General features: G+C 45.3%; 1 protein-coding gene across 2 annotated transcripts in view; it reads left to right on the top strand.

Annotated features, from left to right (window-relative positions):
* The first annotated feature begins 701 nt into the window (after positions 1-701).
* The window catches only part of RCOR1 (REST corepressor 1), a 45,079-nt gene continuing 26,832 nt past the window's right edge, over positions 702-18,948 (top strand). Inside the window, exons 1-2 of one of the 2 annotated variants that reach the window (XM_026079547.1) lie at positions 702-779; positions 1,208-1,291. In XM_026079547.1, coding sequence (XP_025935332.1) covers positions 1,249-1,291 — 43 coding nt within the window. In that variant the 5' untranslated portion in view covers positions 702-779; positions 1,208-1,248. The remainder of the gene's footprint in view (positions 780-1,207; positions 1,292-18,948) is intronic. The other variant, XM_026079546.1, reaches the window with a different exon arrangement.

Below are 18,948 nucleotides of genomic sequence, written 5' to 3'. Positions count from 1 at the left end.
TTTGGAGGACCGGAAGTTGGGTGGTGACAGGCTTCTGCCTCTGCTCCAGTAGAAGCATAAGAGCAGATAATGTTCTGGTTTTATTCTCTGTGACCCGAGACAGGAGTGTCCTGGCATCGCTCCCTTTTTGTTGCTAGATCTTTTCTCACTTGTGTTTTTTTAGGTAGCATAAGGTGATGGTTTCTAGTGCAGTGCAGAGAAAATAGCATCACACTGAAATATTGTGCAAGCCTTTAGCATTGCGTGAAGCTTTGTAGTGGAAGCAGTCATGTAGGCACCCATTCATAACCAGACCTGCAAGTTTCTCTTGGCCAGGGCAGGTAGTTGAGCTGGCTGTGCATGCTGACTCAACACAGCGAGTTTCTCTCTCTCTCTTCTCCTCCTTCTCTCACGACTGCCTTGTTCTGGAAACTCTCTTACTGTGTGTGCCTGAAGAGCAGCAGATTCGCAAGAATTTGCTGCTTGAAACTTACCTTAGCTTTGACATTGCTCTTTCAAATTAAGTGCAGCTGTGCTTTTTGACTTAAGGCTTTCAGTGCTCTCATGCTGAAGAAGTGTTATGTTGGTTAAAAATGGACCTGTTCTCCCGAGTGTGTGTGCGTGTGCCCACAGAGGGTGTGAATGCACCAGAATTTCCCTTGGGCAGTTGAGCGAAGGACCCGATTCTGATCCGAGACCCCTGGCGTTGCTTGGGATGACATTCCTGCCTGTATGGGAGATGGAGGGGCAGGAGGGCTCTGTTGGGACAGGGGAGGAGACTCAAAGTTGAAATCCAGGAGGTTTGTGCTTGTGCTTATCCTGAAATGTTAACCTAAGTGCATGTTAAACTCACAGCATTAAGGGCTTGGAGCCTTCTGCCTGAGCCTAACTCCTCCCTTTTTCATTTAACAATGGCTGGAAGAAAAATAATCAAGTATGCTGGAAGAGAAACACCAATTAACTTTTAATTTAGATCTAACTTATGCTTCTTAGTGTAATGCATGAAAGAGGGTGAGTGTGCTGTATCTGTCATGTTATATATAGGGTGATGTATTGGAGAAACGAGGAAAGGCCTCAGGTCTGAATGGGAAGATGGGGTTTTGACTTTACAGATGGGTTTCATAGCTTGATTAAAAGCTACAGATGTCTAATAAGTCACTTCTGTATCCATTTTGCATCTGAAACAAGACTTTCTCTGTAACTTGGTCTGTATCTGTTTTCTCTTCAGCCAAACTTGGAAGGCGAAGTCAGGAGAGAGAGAATCTCGGCATGCTGGTCTGGTCACCTAATCAGAATCTGTCTGAAGCAAAATGTAAGTCTCTAAGTTCTGTTTCCCCTCCACTCCCCCCACACCCCTTCTCTTAAATGTATCATTTGAAGAATTTGAAGGTGCCACTTTTAGCAGAGGTTACCTCTATGACCTTTTCATCGTGCTTTGAAATTAATTTGAGTTGGAAAAAAAGAAAAGCCAACAAAGCAATCCCCCAGAATACCTGTGTTCCCAGCTGGGCACCTGCTCAGAATGCCAAATCCAGGGAAATGAGGAAAGCAGGGGAGAAATGCAATGCTTTTGCTTCCTTGGTATGGATTCTTTAAGATACTTATCCTTATCTGCAGACCTCCATGTTCACCTGCTGTAGAAGAAGACTGAAGTAACTGCTGAGAGCAAAATGAAAAGTATTTGGAGGGAGGGAGGAAAATCTGTGGCAACTTGTGGTACCTTTTTCCCCCCACAAAGATACAAAATGCACATCTGGAGCTCATGGAGATTTAAATGCTAAAACAATTGCAGTGCTGTGGAATTCCACGTGAGGGCAATTACCGGCTCTGTGCGTGTCTGGGAACAAGTCTCAGTGCTGTTGCCAGATGGCAGAACTAGTGTTTGAAAGGTTTGTCTAGCTACAGATCCCCTCATGAATAAGCAGGACTCCTTGATTAAAGGACTGCTGTTTGAATGCAGTAACTAAACCTAAGTGCTTTCGGGGAGAGGGAGTTGAAAGTTGTTTTTGACTTTGTGCTCTGCCCCCTGATCCTGGGACTAAGATCAAGAATTTTATATCCCTCTCCTCCACAGTTGTCCGTGGTGGCCCCATCAAGTTGACACGTGGTTTTCCCCTGGACCCTAGGGATAAGATGCATCACAACACAGGTGTGAGGATGTAGTGGCCTTTGTTAATTAAGGCAGCAGAGATTGTGTATAAACTGTCATGAAAGGGTTGGGCTCTGTGCTGGAGCATTTGTTTCACTGAGGAAGGTGCCCCTTAAATTGTAAAAGGGTGATGGTACTGTGATTTACAGAGTATCTCATACCAGTGGTGTCACTTCTGCTCCCTGCTGGCTATTGTATGCTTAACCAAATAAGACTGAGGAGAGGGATACATTTGACAGTTACCTACTTCTCTAAACCTCTGAAGAGGAGTAAGAGCAAGAAACTGTCACCTCTACCAAAAGAAAGAACTATATGGGTAGTCTGTGACACAGCAGAGGATTCTTGTAGCTGCTTCTCAAGTCGTAGTCTTTTGGATCTTAGTTGTGCTTTCAAACTTTAAATTTTTGCCTGATAAGAAGCGGGTTTCTTGGAAAGGAAAGAGAGAATGGAGGGGGAAAAGGAGTGACAGTGTACGGAATTCAGTAAAATAGCCTGTGACTGAATATTTTGTAGCCACTGGCACAAAAGGATACAAGGATATTACAGAACATAAAAAGGATATAATGGCCTGCTAAGATGATGTCACAAATCTAAAAGATTACAGTTAATAATGTAATATGACAGATTGATTAAAAAAAACTAGATAGCAATTGACTTGTAGAATGCTAGTACGGCAAAAATGTTGGGGAAAAGTCCATGAATATGAGAGGGCAAAGAAGTGTTGTGTTTTTTTATTGTAAGACTCAAAAAACCCCCCAAACCAAACAAAAAAAACACTAAAACCAAAAAAAACCCCACAAAAGTGTAGGCCCATCAACTATTTCACCATCCACAAAAGATGCGGAAAATGTTGGATAAATATTTCATACAGTGTTTAGGGGAGAGGAGAAGGATGATGCTCTTGTGCCATGCAAAATATCTCCCAGGCACTTAATAGGAATAGAGGGATGTGGTTGCCATATTCAGCATCTACTAGTAATAAACATCAAAGGAGTATTGGAAGGGGTGGTTCAGGAGATCTTGGAATGGTAAGAAAACCCCAAAAGTGTGGGAGAGGGCAGCTGCATGGGGAGTGAGATAACAGCGTAACCATAGGCCGATGGGTCATCCTTTTGTCAAGTACTGACATAAAGTGATACTGCAAGAGATTTCAGTTATTCCTGTCTCTACCTGGCATTAGTTAAAAAATGAAATATGAGAAATAAATCCTGCTGAAGAAGGCTGCTTTTTTCTTTTTGAGACTACAAATGGATTGATTGGTAGAAATAACCTCATAGCTAAGGTGTTCAGTCAGTAGTTAGACATTGATTTCCTGCTGCATGACAGTCTGACTCAATCCCCCTTCCTCTCAAAAGACATGATTGTCCCCCAAAATTCCAGAGTTCTGCAATGTCTGTAGAGCACCTCTTAAATGTATTATGAGCCGAGTTCCCTAATCTGTTCCATGATTTATGAGGAAGGAACATCAGGGGACAGGAAGTATCTTCGGCTGTTTTGGAGTTCACTGATAAGTCTTGGCATTGTAGATGGTGAATCCTAATTAAATGGGGTCCATGGGGATGTGCAGTAAGACTGATGTTCAACACTTCCATCAGTGTTATGGAATGGATATACAACTGCTGTTGAGAGAAATTAAGGATGAGCCATAGGTTGACAAGGTGGTAAATAAAGTGAATATGGTAGTCTTGTAGAGTGCTTTGGGTCTTAATTTGGACTGATGCCAACAAAATAGGTTCTTAATTGCATTAAATGCAGAGTTATAAATCTCAGTTCAGAAAGCTCCGGCCTTATCTTCTGCATCAAGGATGGTGTTTGGAAAGAAGTAGCTTGGAGAGGGATTTTTAGGGGCACAACGGGCAGGTAACTCCACAAGGCTTCCCAATGTCATGCTTGGACCAAAGGGTGATGGGGGTGTAAAGAGGGTGCGGCAGTCAGTGGAGCAGTCTGCTACCTCTGAAGCCAGCATTTAGGAAACAGAACGTTAGAATAGCGGCATCAGTGTTGCAAAGGAAAAATTGAAATACTGAGAGAAGGATAGAGAAGAGAGCTACTGAAATGTTTTGGAAACTGAAGACTAAGCAAACTCCATCTGTTTAGCTTACTGAAAAGAGGCTGAAATGGGACTACTAACAATTACTTTTTCCAAAGGAAATTTTGACATAATAAAGGAGACCTATGTAATACAAATAAATGGCTGCAAGAAAAGTCCATGTGAACTGAAATAAAATGCCTGAGTGTGTGGGTTTTTTTTTTTGTTGTTATTGTTTTTTGGTGATTGACTGTTGGAAGTTATCCAGGAAAGTGATGGATTCCCTATTTGTTCATGTCTTTTTAAACTATTGATTTTTTTTGTGACGTTTTACACTTGGTGAGGGTAATCATTGGCCATGTGAAGTGGCAAGTGGAAGGGCCTTTGGTCTCCAGGAGGCTGGTGTAGACCCTTGGGCTATAAATGCTGTGGATCCTAGCTAGCACATCCACTTTTAATATTGCTGCTGTGCAGGCTGAAGTGTGGGTGAGTAAATCTTTCCATTCAGCTGCATGTTGGTACCTGTGTCTAGTTGCTTTCATTTGCACTCCAAAGCCTTTAATTCATCCTGTGTCTGTTCTTGTGGTAAACTCTTTTAAAGTTGCAGGATTTTTTCTGTTCCTGTGGCTGGGCCTCAATGTGAAGACAGAAGTTAGCGCAGCACATGTTAACATTGGTGAGCAGAATAGATTCCAGTGGCCACCTCTGTTAAAGGTGAACCTGTGCTGCTAAAACCTGTGAGCAGGTCTCTGATAGTGCTCAGAGAGCAGTGCAAACTGTGGTGTGTTCAGCAGAGGGCTGGCCAAACCAGCAGCGACGGTGGGAAGGTCCTCTGTAAGCTGATTCCTGGAAAGACCAGTGTATCAGCCAAGACCTGGTGGATATCTGTATACCTGATGATCCAGGCTCATACAATCAGTTAAAACTTGTTTAGGTCCCATGTGCCGTATAAGCTGGAGCAGTGTTTTAATCATGTTGGAGAAACCTATTGTCTGGGTGCCGTGAGATGGCATGGATATGTAGAGAGAGCGTGAGAAAAGAAAAGTACCTGTTGCCACATTGATCACTACTCCCCCCCCCCCCCAATCTTGTGCCTTGTTAATCATTAATCCTGGGTACAAACCACTTCCTCCCTTGCCCATATTAATGCCAAAGTTGAAAGCTGCCAGCGTGTTCCACATCTCAAAGGCAAAGGTTTGGCAGGAGGGGTCACTTGCATAGTAGTTGCCACCATCAGTGAGTTTGCGAAGGTAGCCCAAAGCCAGAAGTTTGTATTGCCTCTGTTTAAGAGGAAAGAAAGAAAGAAAAGTCATTGTGCAATATCACTGAATGTTTGGACTTGAAATAACTGTGCTCCTCTTCCAGCTGTGCTCCGTTAGGCCTGTGTGCTGTGGCTGGTGTTGCACCTCTTGCAAAGAGCTTGCTTTCCTGATGGGACTTCTGAGTGGTTCTGTGCAGAACTGGAGCGGCTGAAAGCAGCTGTCGTGGCTACGCTGGGAAGCTGTCAGGGATGGTGGGGAAGGAGACGAAAGAAGGCGAGCCAGGCCCTGGGCAAGGTTGATGCTGTGTAGCAGAAACCAGCTAGGCAGAGGAGAGGCATCCACTCTCTTCGAGTGGCAAGTGGAAACTGAGTGGGGAGGGGGGGGAATATTGAAAAATGCATTGTAACCATTCTGTGGAAATCCTGCACAGGACAGAGCTGGGCCAGCACGAAGCTATTTATAAAACAGCAGTGTCTATCTCTGTGCCAAGTACTCCAATGGGTGGAACCATAAAAATGACATTGGGTTGGTTTAGAAATAAGCAAGTGCTGGCATGCTGCAGCTGCCCAGGAATAGGGGCTAGAAACCAGGCGGGAGAATAGGATGTGGTGATTGCTTTTGTGCATCTGTAGTTCAAAGGTGAACTGCAAGAGGAGAAAGATGTATTGTTTTGCTAGTGATAAGCTCTGTTTTTGAAAGTCGTTTATCTGCCTGTGCTGTTGCTGCCAGAATACACGTGCCACTATATGAAAACTTTGGTTTCTTACTGTTATCAAGATATATGGATTTCTTAGTGGGTATCTCCAGTGGATCCCCCACTTATGGGGTGTCGCTGAAGAGGCAGGTGCTGCCCCTAATTCCTGTGGGACCTTGATTACAGCTGGGTCCTCTGGTCACGCCCTGCTGCATCTGTCTGATGTGATGGTTGATCAGCGTGCCAACTTTGGACACCCACCAATCCCTCCATTCCCTTGTGGCATCTCTTCCTGTGAGACTGCAACTGTCTCCTTGCTTTACATAGTGCCTGTCTTAGTGCATTTGGGGAGAAACTAGACATCTGCCCTTTTGCCCTTGGCAGGGGTAGAAGTGCCCGGGGGATTTGGGGATAGAGGAATGCCGAAGTTATGTGAAGCAGTGAGTGCTCCAGCAGCCTTGTGCTCTGCTTAGCCAAACCCCATGGCTGGGGAGAAAGGGAGGGGTCCTTAAATTTGCTGCGCAAACTCATCCTGGGAAAGCAGCACTGTGCCAGCTGGGGCTCTGATAGAGAAAGAAGTGTTGGTTGCTATGGTTACGAAGAATATTAACCATGTGGTGTTTGTGCGGGCAAGGTTTAGAGTTAACTGTGCCACAGGCTTTGGTAACAGTTAGGGAGGAGGAGGAACAGGGTAGCACTTCTCCACCCTAAGAAGCGAAGAGTTGACACTTGGGAAGCCCAAAGCTTCCCAACAAAGCTGTCCCAACAAAATCGGTAAGCAGATCCTGGTCATTAGTGTGTCAACTGCCTTCTCATGGGTGGAAGAAATAATTTTGGAATGTCTCCTCTGTCGGACAGGAGAGGTGAATCACTAAAACTTCTGACGAGAGGTTGCCTTTAGCTGACCAGAGTCTGTCTCCACCTAGTTCAGGGCTAATCTTTGCACAGAACAAGCTGAGATTATTCTGCCATTTCTCTTTCAAGGGGGTGAAGCTGGGTAGTTAAGAGCTTGAAAATCACCTTTGCCTGAATTTTCTGACCTAAAATGTCTGACAGATTAGAGGATGGGAAAATATTTATCTTCTCAGGTTGCTGAGCATGTCTGCTAGCACTTTGTGGCTGGTTTCTCTGTTTTCAGTTTGTAGGTGAGCCATAATTTCTGTAAGAAGGGCTTCTGCTTGGATGTGTCCTTTCCTTCTGGGCTCACTGATTTTGGTCTGTGAATTCTGCATGGATGTGTGACTCCATAAACTATCATCGATTCTCACTTCCATCGGGGCGCAGGATACCCTAACAATAAATAAATGTGAATGGAAAACCACACATAGGAGGGACTAGACTGAGGCAGATGTTGATCTTAATCTCTCTCTCTTTTTTTTTTTAATATTAAGATTCTGTTTAACAGAATGTATTTGAAATGGAAGGAATTAACCCTTCAGAGATACCCAAGAAATCCCCCCGCCTCTGCCCTGGCACGGAGGGAGGGAGGGAGAGAAAGAGAGAGAATGTAGTTTGCATGTTCACCATCAGCAAAGCTGGTTTAAGCCCTTCCTCTTGTCCAACATGCTGTAAATAGGATTCTTGAAATGGCTGGAGTTGTGGTTTTATGTTTGTTCTCCCTTCTGCCCCCCAGCCCCTGGGGGAAAGACCCTGTGGTTGTCTTTATAACCTAAGTCCCTGAAAGGTTGTGTTGGCGTGCGGTGAGAGTGCAGCTGCTGCAGCTCGGGCATGGGAGAGTGAGAGCTTGGACTGCCTTTGCCACCAGAGAGGAAAGTATGCTTGAACTCTTAGCTGAGCTTGTACTTCTTTTTTTTTGTGGCTGGCTGTGTGCTGTGGAAGGACTTGAAAGACGGTGTGTATGTAACATGCTTTTCTTGATTTGTTTTTTCTGCTTGTTTTTTGTCTGAAGCTTTATTTTTTTTCTAATTATTTTGTTTTGAGGAAAAAAATGTTATCCTTAGAAATAGCTGCCAGGTGGATCCAAGGCTTTGAGGGCTTCTGGGGTGGACTTCAGGGATTATAGTTCCTACCCACAGCTGGATGCTTACCTTTTGTTGGTAAAGTGAAGATAGCAAAAAAACCCAACCCCCAAACCCTTATGACTGTGCTGTTCATATGCTCTCCTCCCCTAAAAATATCAGTTTATTTGTCCCAGTGACAGCAGAAAGGATTAATGGAAAAGTAAAATTGGGTTTATGTTTATCCCTAATCCAAATTTCATACTATGCAGTGAACCTGGCAGCTGTGAAGCTTGGATGCAAATACAGTAACTAAAGAATACAACTCCCTGAATCCAAAAATGAGATAACTGATGTTTAATTTAAGATTCTGTTTGAATTTAGCTGTAGAAATAATATTGCAGTCATAGCCAATTCTACCAGCTGCTGGGGCTGCTGCACTTCAGAAAAGACTCAAAAGATGAAGGGATGCATTTTTTTTTTTTAGCTGGGGCAACTGTGCGATGCTTGTCATGGCAATATGGCAAGCAGCAAAAGGAAGATACTAGGCTTTGAAGGCTAAGGGTGTATCCCAGAAATGGCTGAGTTGCCTCAAACTTAGCTGCAGTTTCCCCTTTGTCAGCTGCTGTGCGAGTTGCTGTTGCAACACTGTGTGGAAATCTCAGAGCAGCTCTTTCATCATTATTACTGCAGGTTGATATTTCTGGATCCTGAATGCATATTTAAATTAACATGAGGCTTTAACCCTTTCACAGCAGTGATTTGTACTGGAGCCAGGAAAGCAATTGAGTTGGAGAGAACTGGTGTGCTTGTTTGGAATGGATTCCACCCCAGGCACAGTGGACATGGAAAAAAAAAGTTAGAAGAGTGTGTTTTGGAGAGTAGCCAGGAAGAGGATGTCTTATCTAAGGTAGCCGTGTTCTCCTGGAGGAATTTTTGCTGCTGTGCTGGGAGGGGGAGCAGTCAGCAGCTCCTTCATGTGCCTTGTTCTCTCCTGCCACCTGTTTGTTCCTCCTTTTTACTGCAGTGTGAAACAGGCCTTCTCTGAACCTGTCGAGATGACCCAGTTTAAAAACGCCAGCTGCCACTACTGTTGCTACTGCAGGGATTGAGCTAGTGCTGGCACTAGGAAGAAGCCCCCCCCGTAAGAGAAGTTTTGGAGACAGGATGACGTGGATGTAATGGAGTGATGATAGCAGTGTTAAGAGTTACCCTGGCAGCAAGCCTTGATCTGAAACACATTTGGGAGCGGTCCTAGCTAGCCTGATAGGCTCTGTGTAAGTTGTAGGACCAGTATGATGAGAAGCAGCAGGCTGCAGCCACATAACGCTGTTTGGGCCCAGCCCTGGGACAGGCTGAGCGTGCTCCAGTCTAGCTAGTCTTGGTAGGAATGGCTGGCCCTGAGCATTTTGGAGGACAAGGTCTTCTTCTTCCTGAGACTTCATGTCTTACTGTAACTGTAAGGGGAGAGCAAGAAGAACCTGGGAACTGGAGGATAACTTTATTTTTTTCTGCTAAAGCAAATTAGTCAGCAAATGCTCTAACAGTGAACATTCATAGGGGTGCAGTGGGGACTGTGCACAGGCAGGGAGGAGCTCCTCCAGGGTAGTGCTCAAGGATGTCATGACCATAACTGTTCACTGTGATGAGTTCATGCTGCTGCTTAATATGAGCTTTACAGAGGTGCTGGTGCAGGAGGCAGAGCAGCTGGACTTTCTCAAGGACGTATGCCAGAGCTTCCCTCACCATGATGCATTTGCTCTAGCATTATTTGCTCTAATTAGGAACCACTCCCACTAATTATTTTTCCTCTCCTCTTATTTTTTTTTCCACTCCCCATTCAAGTTATTTTCAAAACATGTGCTTTTTATATGTAGATTTGTATTGTTGTAGGGTAGTAGTGAATTCTGCAGCACTGCAAGGATCAGTAATAATATCTAGTAACTTCTCAGTAAGGACTGGGCTTCTATATCCTGGCTAAAAGCAGTGACCACCTACCTCTGATACTCAGGGATCTAGCTAATGATGTTGGTTTAGAGTAGCTTTTTCTGCTCAGCTTCTCTGGATCAGCCCTGAAGAGAGGGCCTGTATGTAACCCATGTTTCAGTGAGAGCTATGTGTAGATCTGTAGCTTGGCTTTTTCTTACTGACTTCATCTTGTTTTTTTTTTTTTTTTTTTTAAATACCTTAATGTAAGGAGACCTCTGGAAGAGGTGTTCATAAAAGATGCCAGATCTCCAGATCTGCTGCTTTTTTTTTTTTTTTTTTAAATACCTTAATGTCTGTCAATATAATACTAATCCTTTGGTTTAGAGGCTACTATAAAGAATATGTGTTGTCCAAGATCTGGCTATGTAAGTTTGCTGTCTTGCTGTGATGAATTCCTGGAGGAGGCAGAAACATGTCCTTACATCTTCTGGGTTTCAGACCTGTAGGAGGTAGTGCATGAATGAATGAGTTGTGTTAATGTCTCCTGAAGGCCTCTCTACAGTAGGGAAATCCATATGGGTTTGTCCAAAGGTAGCTTCTGATCTCTAGTAGAGACTAGTGCTCTTCATCTAAGCCTCTTGCTTATTGCTCATGCTCATGTTGTGTGGGGTGAAGTACAAGGAATTTCATGAGCCTCTACATTTTAACTGGCAGTAGGCACTTGTTTGCCTTGCCTTAGTTCATGACCTGCCATATTAAGTGATTAAGCAGCTGCTTAATCAAGCAGCTGAACAGTTCCTACAGCAAGCAGGAGCAGGAACTTTAAAGAGATTGGGGCAGACAGCTGGGGGTCAGAGCCACAGCTGCTTTCAAGAGATAAGCCATTCCCTCTAGATTAGGTAGTACTCTTTTTCATTGGAAAAGTTTGTTTTGTCTCTATTGTTCTGCTTCCCTCTAACTTGTTCACATCCAACTGATGTGAAAATGGGGTCTTTCCAAGAAAATTTGAGAGACATAACTTTTGATTCTTAACAGGCAGGTGCAATAGTGCAATAAGTAGTGGTTGTGGAACAGCCCGTGGATTCTCGGAAGGGCCTGGCCCCAAACATCATCTGCAAATGGATTTTTAACTGTGGATGTAGAAGGAGCAAAAGCTTCTCAGTAAAACTTCAGAAAATATGACTGAAGGATTAAACTAGTTTCTCTCCAACATCAAGCCGCCTTCACTTGGTCCCCGTTGTTCTTCATCTAATTTTGCAGGGAATAGGTTTTGTTCAACTCTTTGACCACTTAATTGGGTTGCTGAGAACTATTATCATCTCCAGACCCTTTTCCTTCATGTAGCTGGGCTTGGAAGTGAGGGGACAGGCTGCAAAAAATAACTAAAATAGTAAGTGGTGCTTTTGTGAATAGACCACTCACCACTCGAAAATACTGGGTTCTCCTGTTCCAGCTGCTCTGGAGCTGGAACTAGGCAATTACACCTGGAGACCTGGTCTGCATGCAGCAGCCTGCGATGTGCTGCTCTTGTCACATCCACTGCTTTCCAGCAGCCATAGCCATGGGCAGCTCCTCGGTGTGACTCTGACTTGTCCCTTTGCTTTCGCTATCCACTGCTTTGGCTGATACCTCCTTTTTGCCTAAGTGACATTCCTCAAGGAGGTAGCCAGGGGACAAATTGTTCATTTCTCTTGCTTTTGTATCCATTATAAAGGGGGTCAGCATGGCTTCTGCTCTCTTGTGACGGGCTTTATTATCGGTAGCAATAATAACGAGCTGTAATTTAACCTGATGTCTGTTCTGCTCCCACATACCCCTTCTGCGTGTGTGCCCTCACGCTGCACAAACGCCCCGCATCGTGAAATTACCCATGGTGTTTAGGAAGCCTGGATGTGATATGGTGCTTTTATTAGTTTGCATTCCTAGTACAACAGGGAATCTAATAGCTTTGTTTTTAGACTAGAGGTTTCAAAATCTGTCTGAGGGTGGAGAGCAGACCTTGGGGAAGATTTCGCCCTCTTAGGGGGCTCTGACTTGGGATATCCGTTGGTGGCTTCTGAGGCTGGCTGGCAGCAGCTAGCTTGACCAAGCTTTACAATGGTATGTACTAACTTGGAGTGGATGTCTTGGTGGAATTTTTTTTTTAAAGTTATTTTGCTTATTTTGCTAGGTACCTTGTTTGCTTGTTCCAAAAACTCCGTTTGCATAACTTCTTATTCTTTGGCACAATACAAAACAGTAATGCCCGACTTTTTGTAGACTGAGAACTTCTGTGTGTACAGTGAGCTATGTGGATGAAGCCAGGATGACATGAGAATGTTTGTAGGCAGAGGACAGAAACCTTGTACGAGACTGATAATAGTGGAATCTGTGGCTTCACATAGTGACTCTCTCAGCAGTGTGTGTCAAACTTAACTTTTTCAAATTAGTGAAATCCTGTGGGTTTTGGAAATAATGCACTGGATCAGGCGCATTCCAGATGTGCAAAAAATAACTTCCATAATAAAACCTGCACAAGGGAGGCTTCTTCTAATCTATGTTATTGTCTCCTTCATTGAACCACCTGACTAAATATATATATATATTTATTTTCCTTTTTTATATATATATAAAAAATAATCTATCCATTGTGACAAGTGTATTGATAATGTTGCTGCTTGCATTGCTTGGGCATGTTGCTGCCTGTAATTGAAGTATATAATCCAAGGCTATAGGGTCACTGTAGAGTTAATGCAACCCATGGTTTGACAACAGAACAAATCTGTCTTTAGGATTCCTAGTACTGAATTAAAAACACTGTGCTGAATAATGCAAAGAACTGTTCTGCTATAAACTCACTTTGTTTTTTCCAGCTTGTACTCTATTCATTTATTCTGTCTGTTAACTTCTTGTACTGGAAGGTCATACGTGGGATAGAATATTTCCTCCCTGCCAGTAGCTACTGTGTGCTGGTTTTGTGTTCTTAGATGGGCTCCAGGCCCAATATCAAGTGCTCTAGCTAATTACATAAAACATAGTCAAGTGCCTTTGCCTGATTTAAGGTCAAATTTGCACTGCTGACTAATCCAGCCATGCTCAGATCCAGTATGGTCACTGATCAGGTCCTCAAGTAGTTTGATGTGGCTCTGTCTATTTTGCATTAGGTCCCAGAGGTACTGTCTGCTCATTGCTACTGCCCTGCCAGATCATCTCCCTCATCCCTGTCTCTCCCGTGATACATATGGAGACATCTGGGCTCATGGTACCAGGGCCTTGTGGATGCAGAAGGATGTGCCACTCAAACTGGCATTTGATGCTACAACTGCAAATTCTGGCTGATGTTTGAAGTGTTGCACATGTAGGAAGCAGTCTTTCTTCCCAAAGAGTCCTCCGTGTATGTCCTTATGGCAGGCATGCTACCGGCCTTTCTGAGGGAGAACGTGGCAGCAGCAGCAGAGAGCAAAAGAGGCAAGCGAGTTTCAGCTGCCTTTGCTTATGATAATCCTCAGTAATCTCCCCTCACATGTCCCATACTCTAGCTATACCGAAAACAGCAGTTGAGCCTTTTCCTGACGTGGTGGTGTCAGCTGAGGGTGCAGCTTTACTAATGAGCCTACATTGGCAAAAGCTTTTAAAGAAACATATGTATAGTACAAAAGGCCTTTCCTAGTAAATAATTTAAGATAGTTTTGACAAGGTACAAAAACTGTGCTAGATTTGTCAGTACACCCATCTCTGCAGTACAACCTTCTTGCTGATATAGCAAAAACTAAAGGCGGATGAGTCAGGTCTTTAAGGATCACCGGAGCTTCAGCTTTAGACTTCCCCTTAGATGCAGGCCATGCAAAGAGAAGTACTTTTTAAAAAAAAAAAAAAAAAAAAAGTATGTTTCTTTGCTAGCTTGTTAGTGTGCACTGTTTGGGTCCGGACTGGCTGAGAAAGGAAGCTTTTGGTTGGTGTCAGGGTTTTTAAAAGAAGATAAATTTCACAGCAATGGGGCTCTCCATTTTATTGCTTTCTAAGGCTGCAGGTTCCTGGCTCCAGGTGTGGTCCAGTGCCCAGCGCTTTCCTCCTCAGCGCTAGCTTATGCAGCCGAGCCTGTTCCTGCCCTGTCTGCTCGTTCCTGCTGTTGTGCTGTGCTGGGTAATGCAGCACGAGCTGCACATTTGGCTGAGCCAGTCTCATCGCTCACTGACACTAGATGTGCAGGCCCAGCCATTCAGACCTCTTCTGACCTCCTGGTGAGGGGATGCCATGAGCTGACCTGATATAACACTATATAAAGATCAGTGTAAAACTATTTGGCTGTGGTGGTGGTTGTCTGCTATTCTACTTTCTGGGGTGGTCCCCTGAAGTCAAATAAGTACCAGAGCTAGTGCAAGGGAAGGGGAAAAGCCCGTCTGGCTTGGAATGGGAAAAGGAGGCTCTGGGGTTGCCTCTTCTGGTGGCAGCTATCCGTGAGAGTCTCTACTGTGAGCTAGCAACCCTCAGTGGTTGCGTGGCTTCCCTGCCGTTTGGGTTGGGGAGATGATGCAGCTGAAGAGGGCTGTTTTTCAGACAGATCAGTTTTCTGAGCCGCTTCCCTGTGCGCCTGCGCAGGTGCTGGTGCCAGTGTCCGGCAGGGTAGCATGGAAGCAGGGTGGGTAGCAGGGTGTAGGGCAGTGCCCGGTGCTCGCACTTGTGCTGCTGCAAAATTTCTCATCACACTGCACTCCTGGGTGGTGATACGGGACTAAGTGGCTGGGGGTGAGGGATGCTTAATCTGGCACTGCTGCCAAAGGAGATGTTTAATGAAATGACACCCTGGGGTCAGAGGTACACAGGCAGGAGGTGATATACAAGGAAAATTTAAGCTTCTAGGAGGTTGTGGGGTGGAAGCTTGAGAGGTAATGTGCAGTCCTTTGGCTCAAACTTCCCTGCCCTTGCTGCAGGGTATTCTGTTGTTCTTGTCCCTACTTGGGTTAACTTCTCCAGGTAAGGCAGGCTTCTCTTTCCCTTGTAGTTGCATCCAGGCTTTCGCCTCATCTGCTGCAGAAGAGCTCCTTCAAAGCAGCTGAGGCCTAAATCCTCTTGTGCCTCTCTGTTGCTGAAAGTTTAAGTAGCCTTTGTGCCCATGTACCTAGTGCTCTCTGTTCCTAGAAATAGTCTGAAAGTTACCCGCTACGAGACCACGTGCCTGCCTGGATGGGTGCAGCAAGGGGTACAAACACAGCTGTGCCCTGGCTCTCCATGGCTGCTCCTGCTGCTTGTCAAACACATCATGTCCTGCTCAGAAGAGGAAGGGGAGTTTTTCCAAGGCAGAAAACCTGTTTAAATAGACAGGTATTGGTTTCCTTAATACATAATTTTGTCCAGAAAAAGTGCTCCAACCTCCTCGCTTTGATCTCTGCCTGCTTCTCCATTACCTCCTGTTGCAGCTCACTTTTGTGAGACACTTGTCCAAACTCGGTGCTTTTCGTGGCTTCCCTTTTCTGTCCAATGGCCGCAAGGTGGCAGAATTGTTCCACTAATGCTCAGCGAAGGCAGCGAGACGGCGATGCAGCTGCTCATTTTTATAGCCAACGTAAAAGCTATGGTTAATTGTTTGTGTACGGTCACCATTGTGTTTTGAAATTTGGAGGAATTTTGCATGTACGTGTCTGATCGATGTTACTTATTTTCTCTATATAACATTGATTTGTTCTGGGTCTTGACTTTTTCATTTCTGAAAGGAGAGGGAGAGGAGGGGGAGATGTACAGTAACATCCAGACTTCCTCACAGGTTCCAGCATTGATCAAACCCTGTGAAGCACATTACTGAGGCTGCTTTTGTCCTTATTTCACCCTGTTCTGTCAGGGTATTGCATCACGTAATATGCAAAGTGCTCAGAGCTCCTGCAGTACCCCAGTAATAGGGGTGAACTGAGGTTGCAGCAACAGCTCTGCCTCTGCATTCCTGTTGCTTTCGATAGGCTTTAGCTCTCATTTCTGCTGCAGACCCTCCTTGGGGGTCAGTGAGTCCACTAAACATTATATGATATTTGTGGGGTCATAAAGAAGCAATTTGGGGTTGCAGGGGGGGGAAATTCTCCAGAGAGATCCACTCAGAGGGATCGTTTAATCTGATCAAATGGTGAGGAGGGGGGGGCACTGCTCTCAGGCGTTTCTCTTTTCAGAGTTCTCCCACCTCCCTGAAATTAATGTTCCTGTTTTACATCTCTGAATTCACTGTTCTAGGATGCGGGACTGAAAATCAGCAATGCAGTTGTTTGCTCCTGTCTCCTTCCTTCTGTCAGCCGAGAGAGTCCCTTTCTTTTGCCTCTAGTAAGGAATTCTTGTAGGAGGAGGATTAGCAGAATAAAAGGGTGTATGAGAAAGGCAGCTGGAAACAAGACCACAGAATTCAGGGGGATGATGGCACCATTTTGATCAGAAACTCTTTTCCTTTTAGATGGCGGGGGGAAGCATCTTTCTCTCTCCTTCCTTTCCCACTCCCCTTTTGTGTCCCTTGTCTCTTCCTCTGTGTTATTGCTGCACTAGGGGTACTTTGGCTGTCCTTTTGCACATGTCACTTCTTGCACTAGAGTCATTTTTTTAGTGTCTGCGCACTCTTTGCTCCTGTTTGCTTGCAACAGTATGTATGTGGGGCTCCGTCCCCTTCACGTCCCTACCTTTGATACTGCTCACGCCTTCCTGAGCATGGCTAGCTGTAGGATGGGGCTCTTTGGGCAAGCGCTCGCTCCACTGTGGGTATGGACAGGCAGGACCAGGGAGGGGAGTCCTGCTCCCCCCAGCTAACACACAGATGTGAGAAGAAATGTAACCCAATATGTGAAGAAGTATCAATTTGTGATTCTCTGCTGTTTCTCTCCCTCCCCCCTCCCCCGCCCCCCATCTGGTTTCTAGTAGCAACAGGAGCCTTCTTCACAGGAGCTGTGCATCTCCTCTGTCACACAACTGTCTGTATTCAAACATCGCTGTCTCTTTGGTCTGGTCCACGCCAAAACATCTTTGTAGCATAGATAAATCAGTTGGGTGGGAGAGGAGTGTGTTCTCATCTCCCCTGTGCAGGAAAAGTTATGCTGGCAGGAAGGACATGTTGTGGCAGAGCTTATGCTGGGGGGAACAGGAGGGGATCACTTTGCTAGTCTTCCTGATTCTCTTCTGGAAAGCAGCTAAGCGCCGTGCTGGCAAACTGTCTCTTCTGGTGTAAGCAGAGCTCTGCCCTAGGCTCCTTGGGCTCTGTGAACTCTGTCTAAACAGATTGCTGGGTTACATGCTGAGCATGACTGAATGCCACTGAAATGCAGCAGAGCAGAGTTTCACGTGCCTGCTGCCCTGGGCTTTGCTGGAGGTGCGCAGGAAGGCAGAGATGGAAGAGAGCGCTTATTTACCTGGTGTGGCATGTGAAGCATTAAGCTTGTGGCAATTCCAGGCTCTACTGGTATGGGACACTAAAGAGATCCTGTGACTCAGCTGGTGCCATGCTCTTTCTTGCCCCCTTCATACGAAGGGTGATGGTAAGGAAAGAGCAATCAGGAGGATTGCTCAAGGGACTGTCATACCTCCCAGATGGTGCAAGCATCGAAGCCGGCGAGGCCGCAATTAACCAAGAAACGATGAGCAGAATCAGCTAAATTGGTTTGTTCCCTGCGCGTTTACTGATGGAGTGGAGTAGAGTACGATATTGTACTGCTTGTCCTTCCTCCATCCCCAAACACCCTTTTAGTACGTGGACGCAATATATTGGTGTGTGTTTCTGGTTGGCTTACTACTTTATTCTCTCTTTCTTTCTCTTTTCTCTTCCTCTACTTGGAGGTGTCACAGGCCCCACATTGACACAGAAACCCCCCCATCCTGCCTCCTTGCATGGTGTCTGACCTGCTGGTAGTCCACTATTTGGCTCTGTGGTGTCTTGGCTTTGTATAAATAAAATCCTGTTGATACTGATGTGGGAGATCCCTGCTGATGTTCTCCTAACTGGGTTAGGAGAAGAAAGGCCTTGATGGTCTTTTGGGGGAGGACTGGGGGCGAGGGGGAAGAAGGATATTTTTAACTGCTTATAGTGTCTGGTGTAAGAAAGATAATATGCTGGTGAGGAGAACTACCTCAGCTCTTCTCTGCATATATTAAAGGATAAGATACTGAAGTCAAATCAGGAACCGTAGATCCTTCCACAGTGAAAGTGAGCTAGCTAATGCAGCAGTGCTTAGCATTCAAGAGCTTAATTCAGCCTTGGACTTTAGAGAATTCAACTTCCTTCCCTCCCCCTTCCTTCACCTCCCTCTTAGGCAAAATATACAACACACTGCATATGGAATACCTGTCCTAAGGAAGCTGAGGGCGTGCAACCAAACACTGGCACTGGGAAATGCTGCATGTAGGGTTTCCTGGCAGCTTTTGCATTTGGTGTGGTTATGAAGTCTGGAGCCATCTAAAGTGGCACTTTTGCCTGCATCCTGCTGATGTTCCCTACCTTGTTTGGGGCACAGAGGGAGGGATGGTGTGTGGGGAGGAGGCAGTTCCCTTCTCCTCTGTCCCTGTGTGGTCCTTGTGGATCATATTCTCCCCTCGGGGTGTGGTTCTGCAAGAGTTTTTTCCCATGATAAAGCTGGCTTCAGAGGCTCCCACCTTTTTGTAACCCTCAGGATGTTCATTTAGGCAAAGCAGCAGTCTGAGAAGCTCCTTTCACTACCCCCATCACCTCCACTGTGTCAGTTCAGCTGTTCAAGAGGTTGCATTGTGCAAGAAAAGGTCCTTTGCAAGAAGGGATTGTTTTCTGCAAGTTCAGCATGGTCCTTAGAAATGATTTGTTGACTTGGAGAGGGGAGAGACCTGCTTGTGTTGCAGGGGTGTAAATGAGTGGCTGGGGCTACACCTTTCCCTAAAGGGCTAATAAAAATTGTACTGAACCAGTGCAGAATGTGGTCCCCCAAACAGGTTCATCAGCCCTTTGGGGGTGCCTGCTGTGTGCAGGGTGTGTGGGGAAA

This window comes from Apteryx rowi, unplaced genomic scaffold, assembly GCF_003343035.1.
Source record: "Apteryx rowi isolate R43461 unplaced genomic scaffold, aptRow1 scaffold_5, whole genome shotgun sequence".
Lineage (NCBI taxonomy): Eukaryota > Metazoa > Chordata > Aves > Apterygiformes > Apterygidae > Apteryx > Apteryx rowi.
The sequence above is the reverse complement of the archived record's forward strand: the minus strand, read 5'-3'. Positions and strand labels throughout refer to the sequence as shown.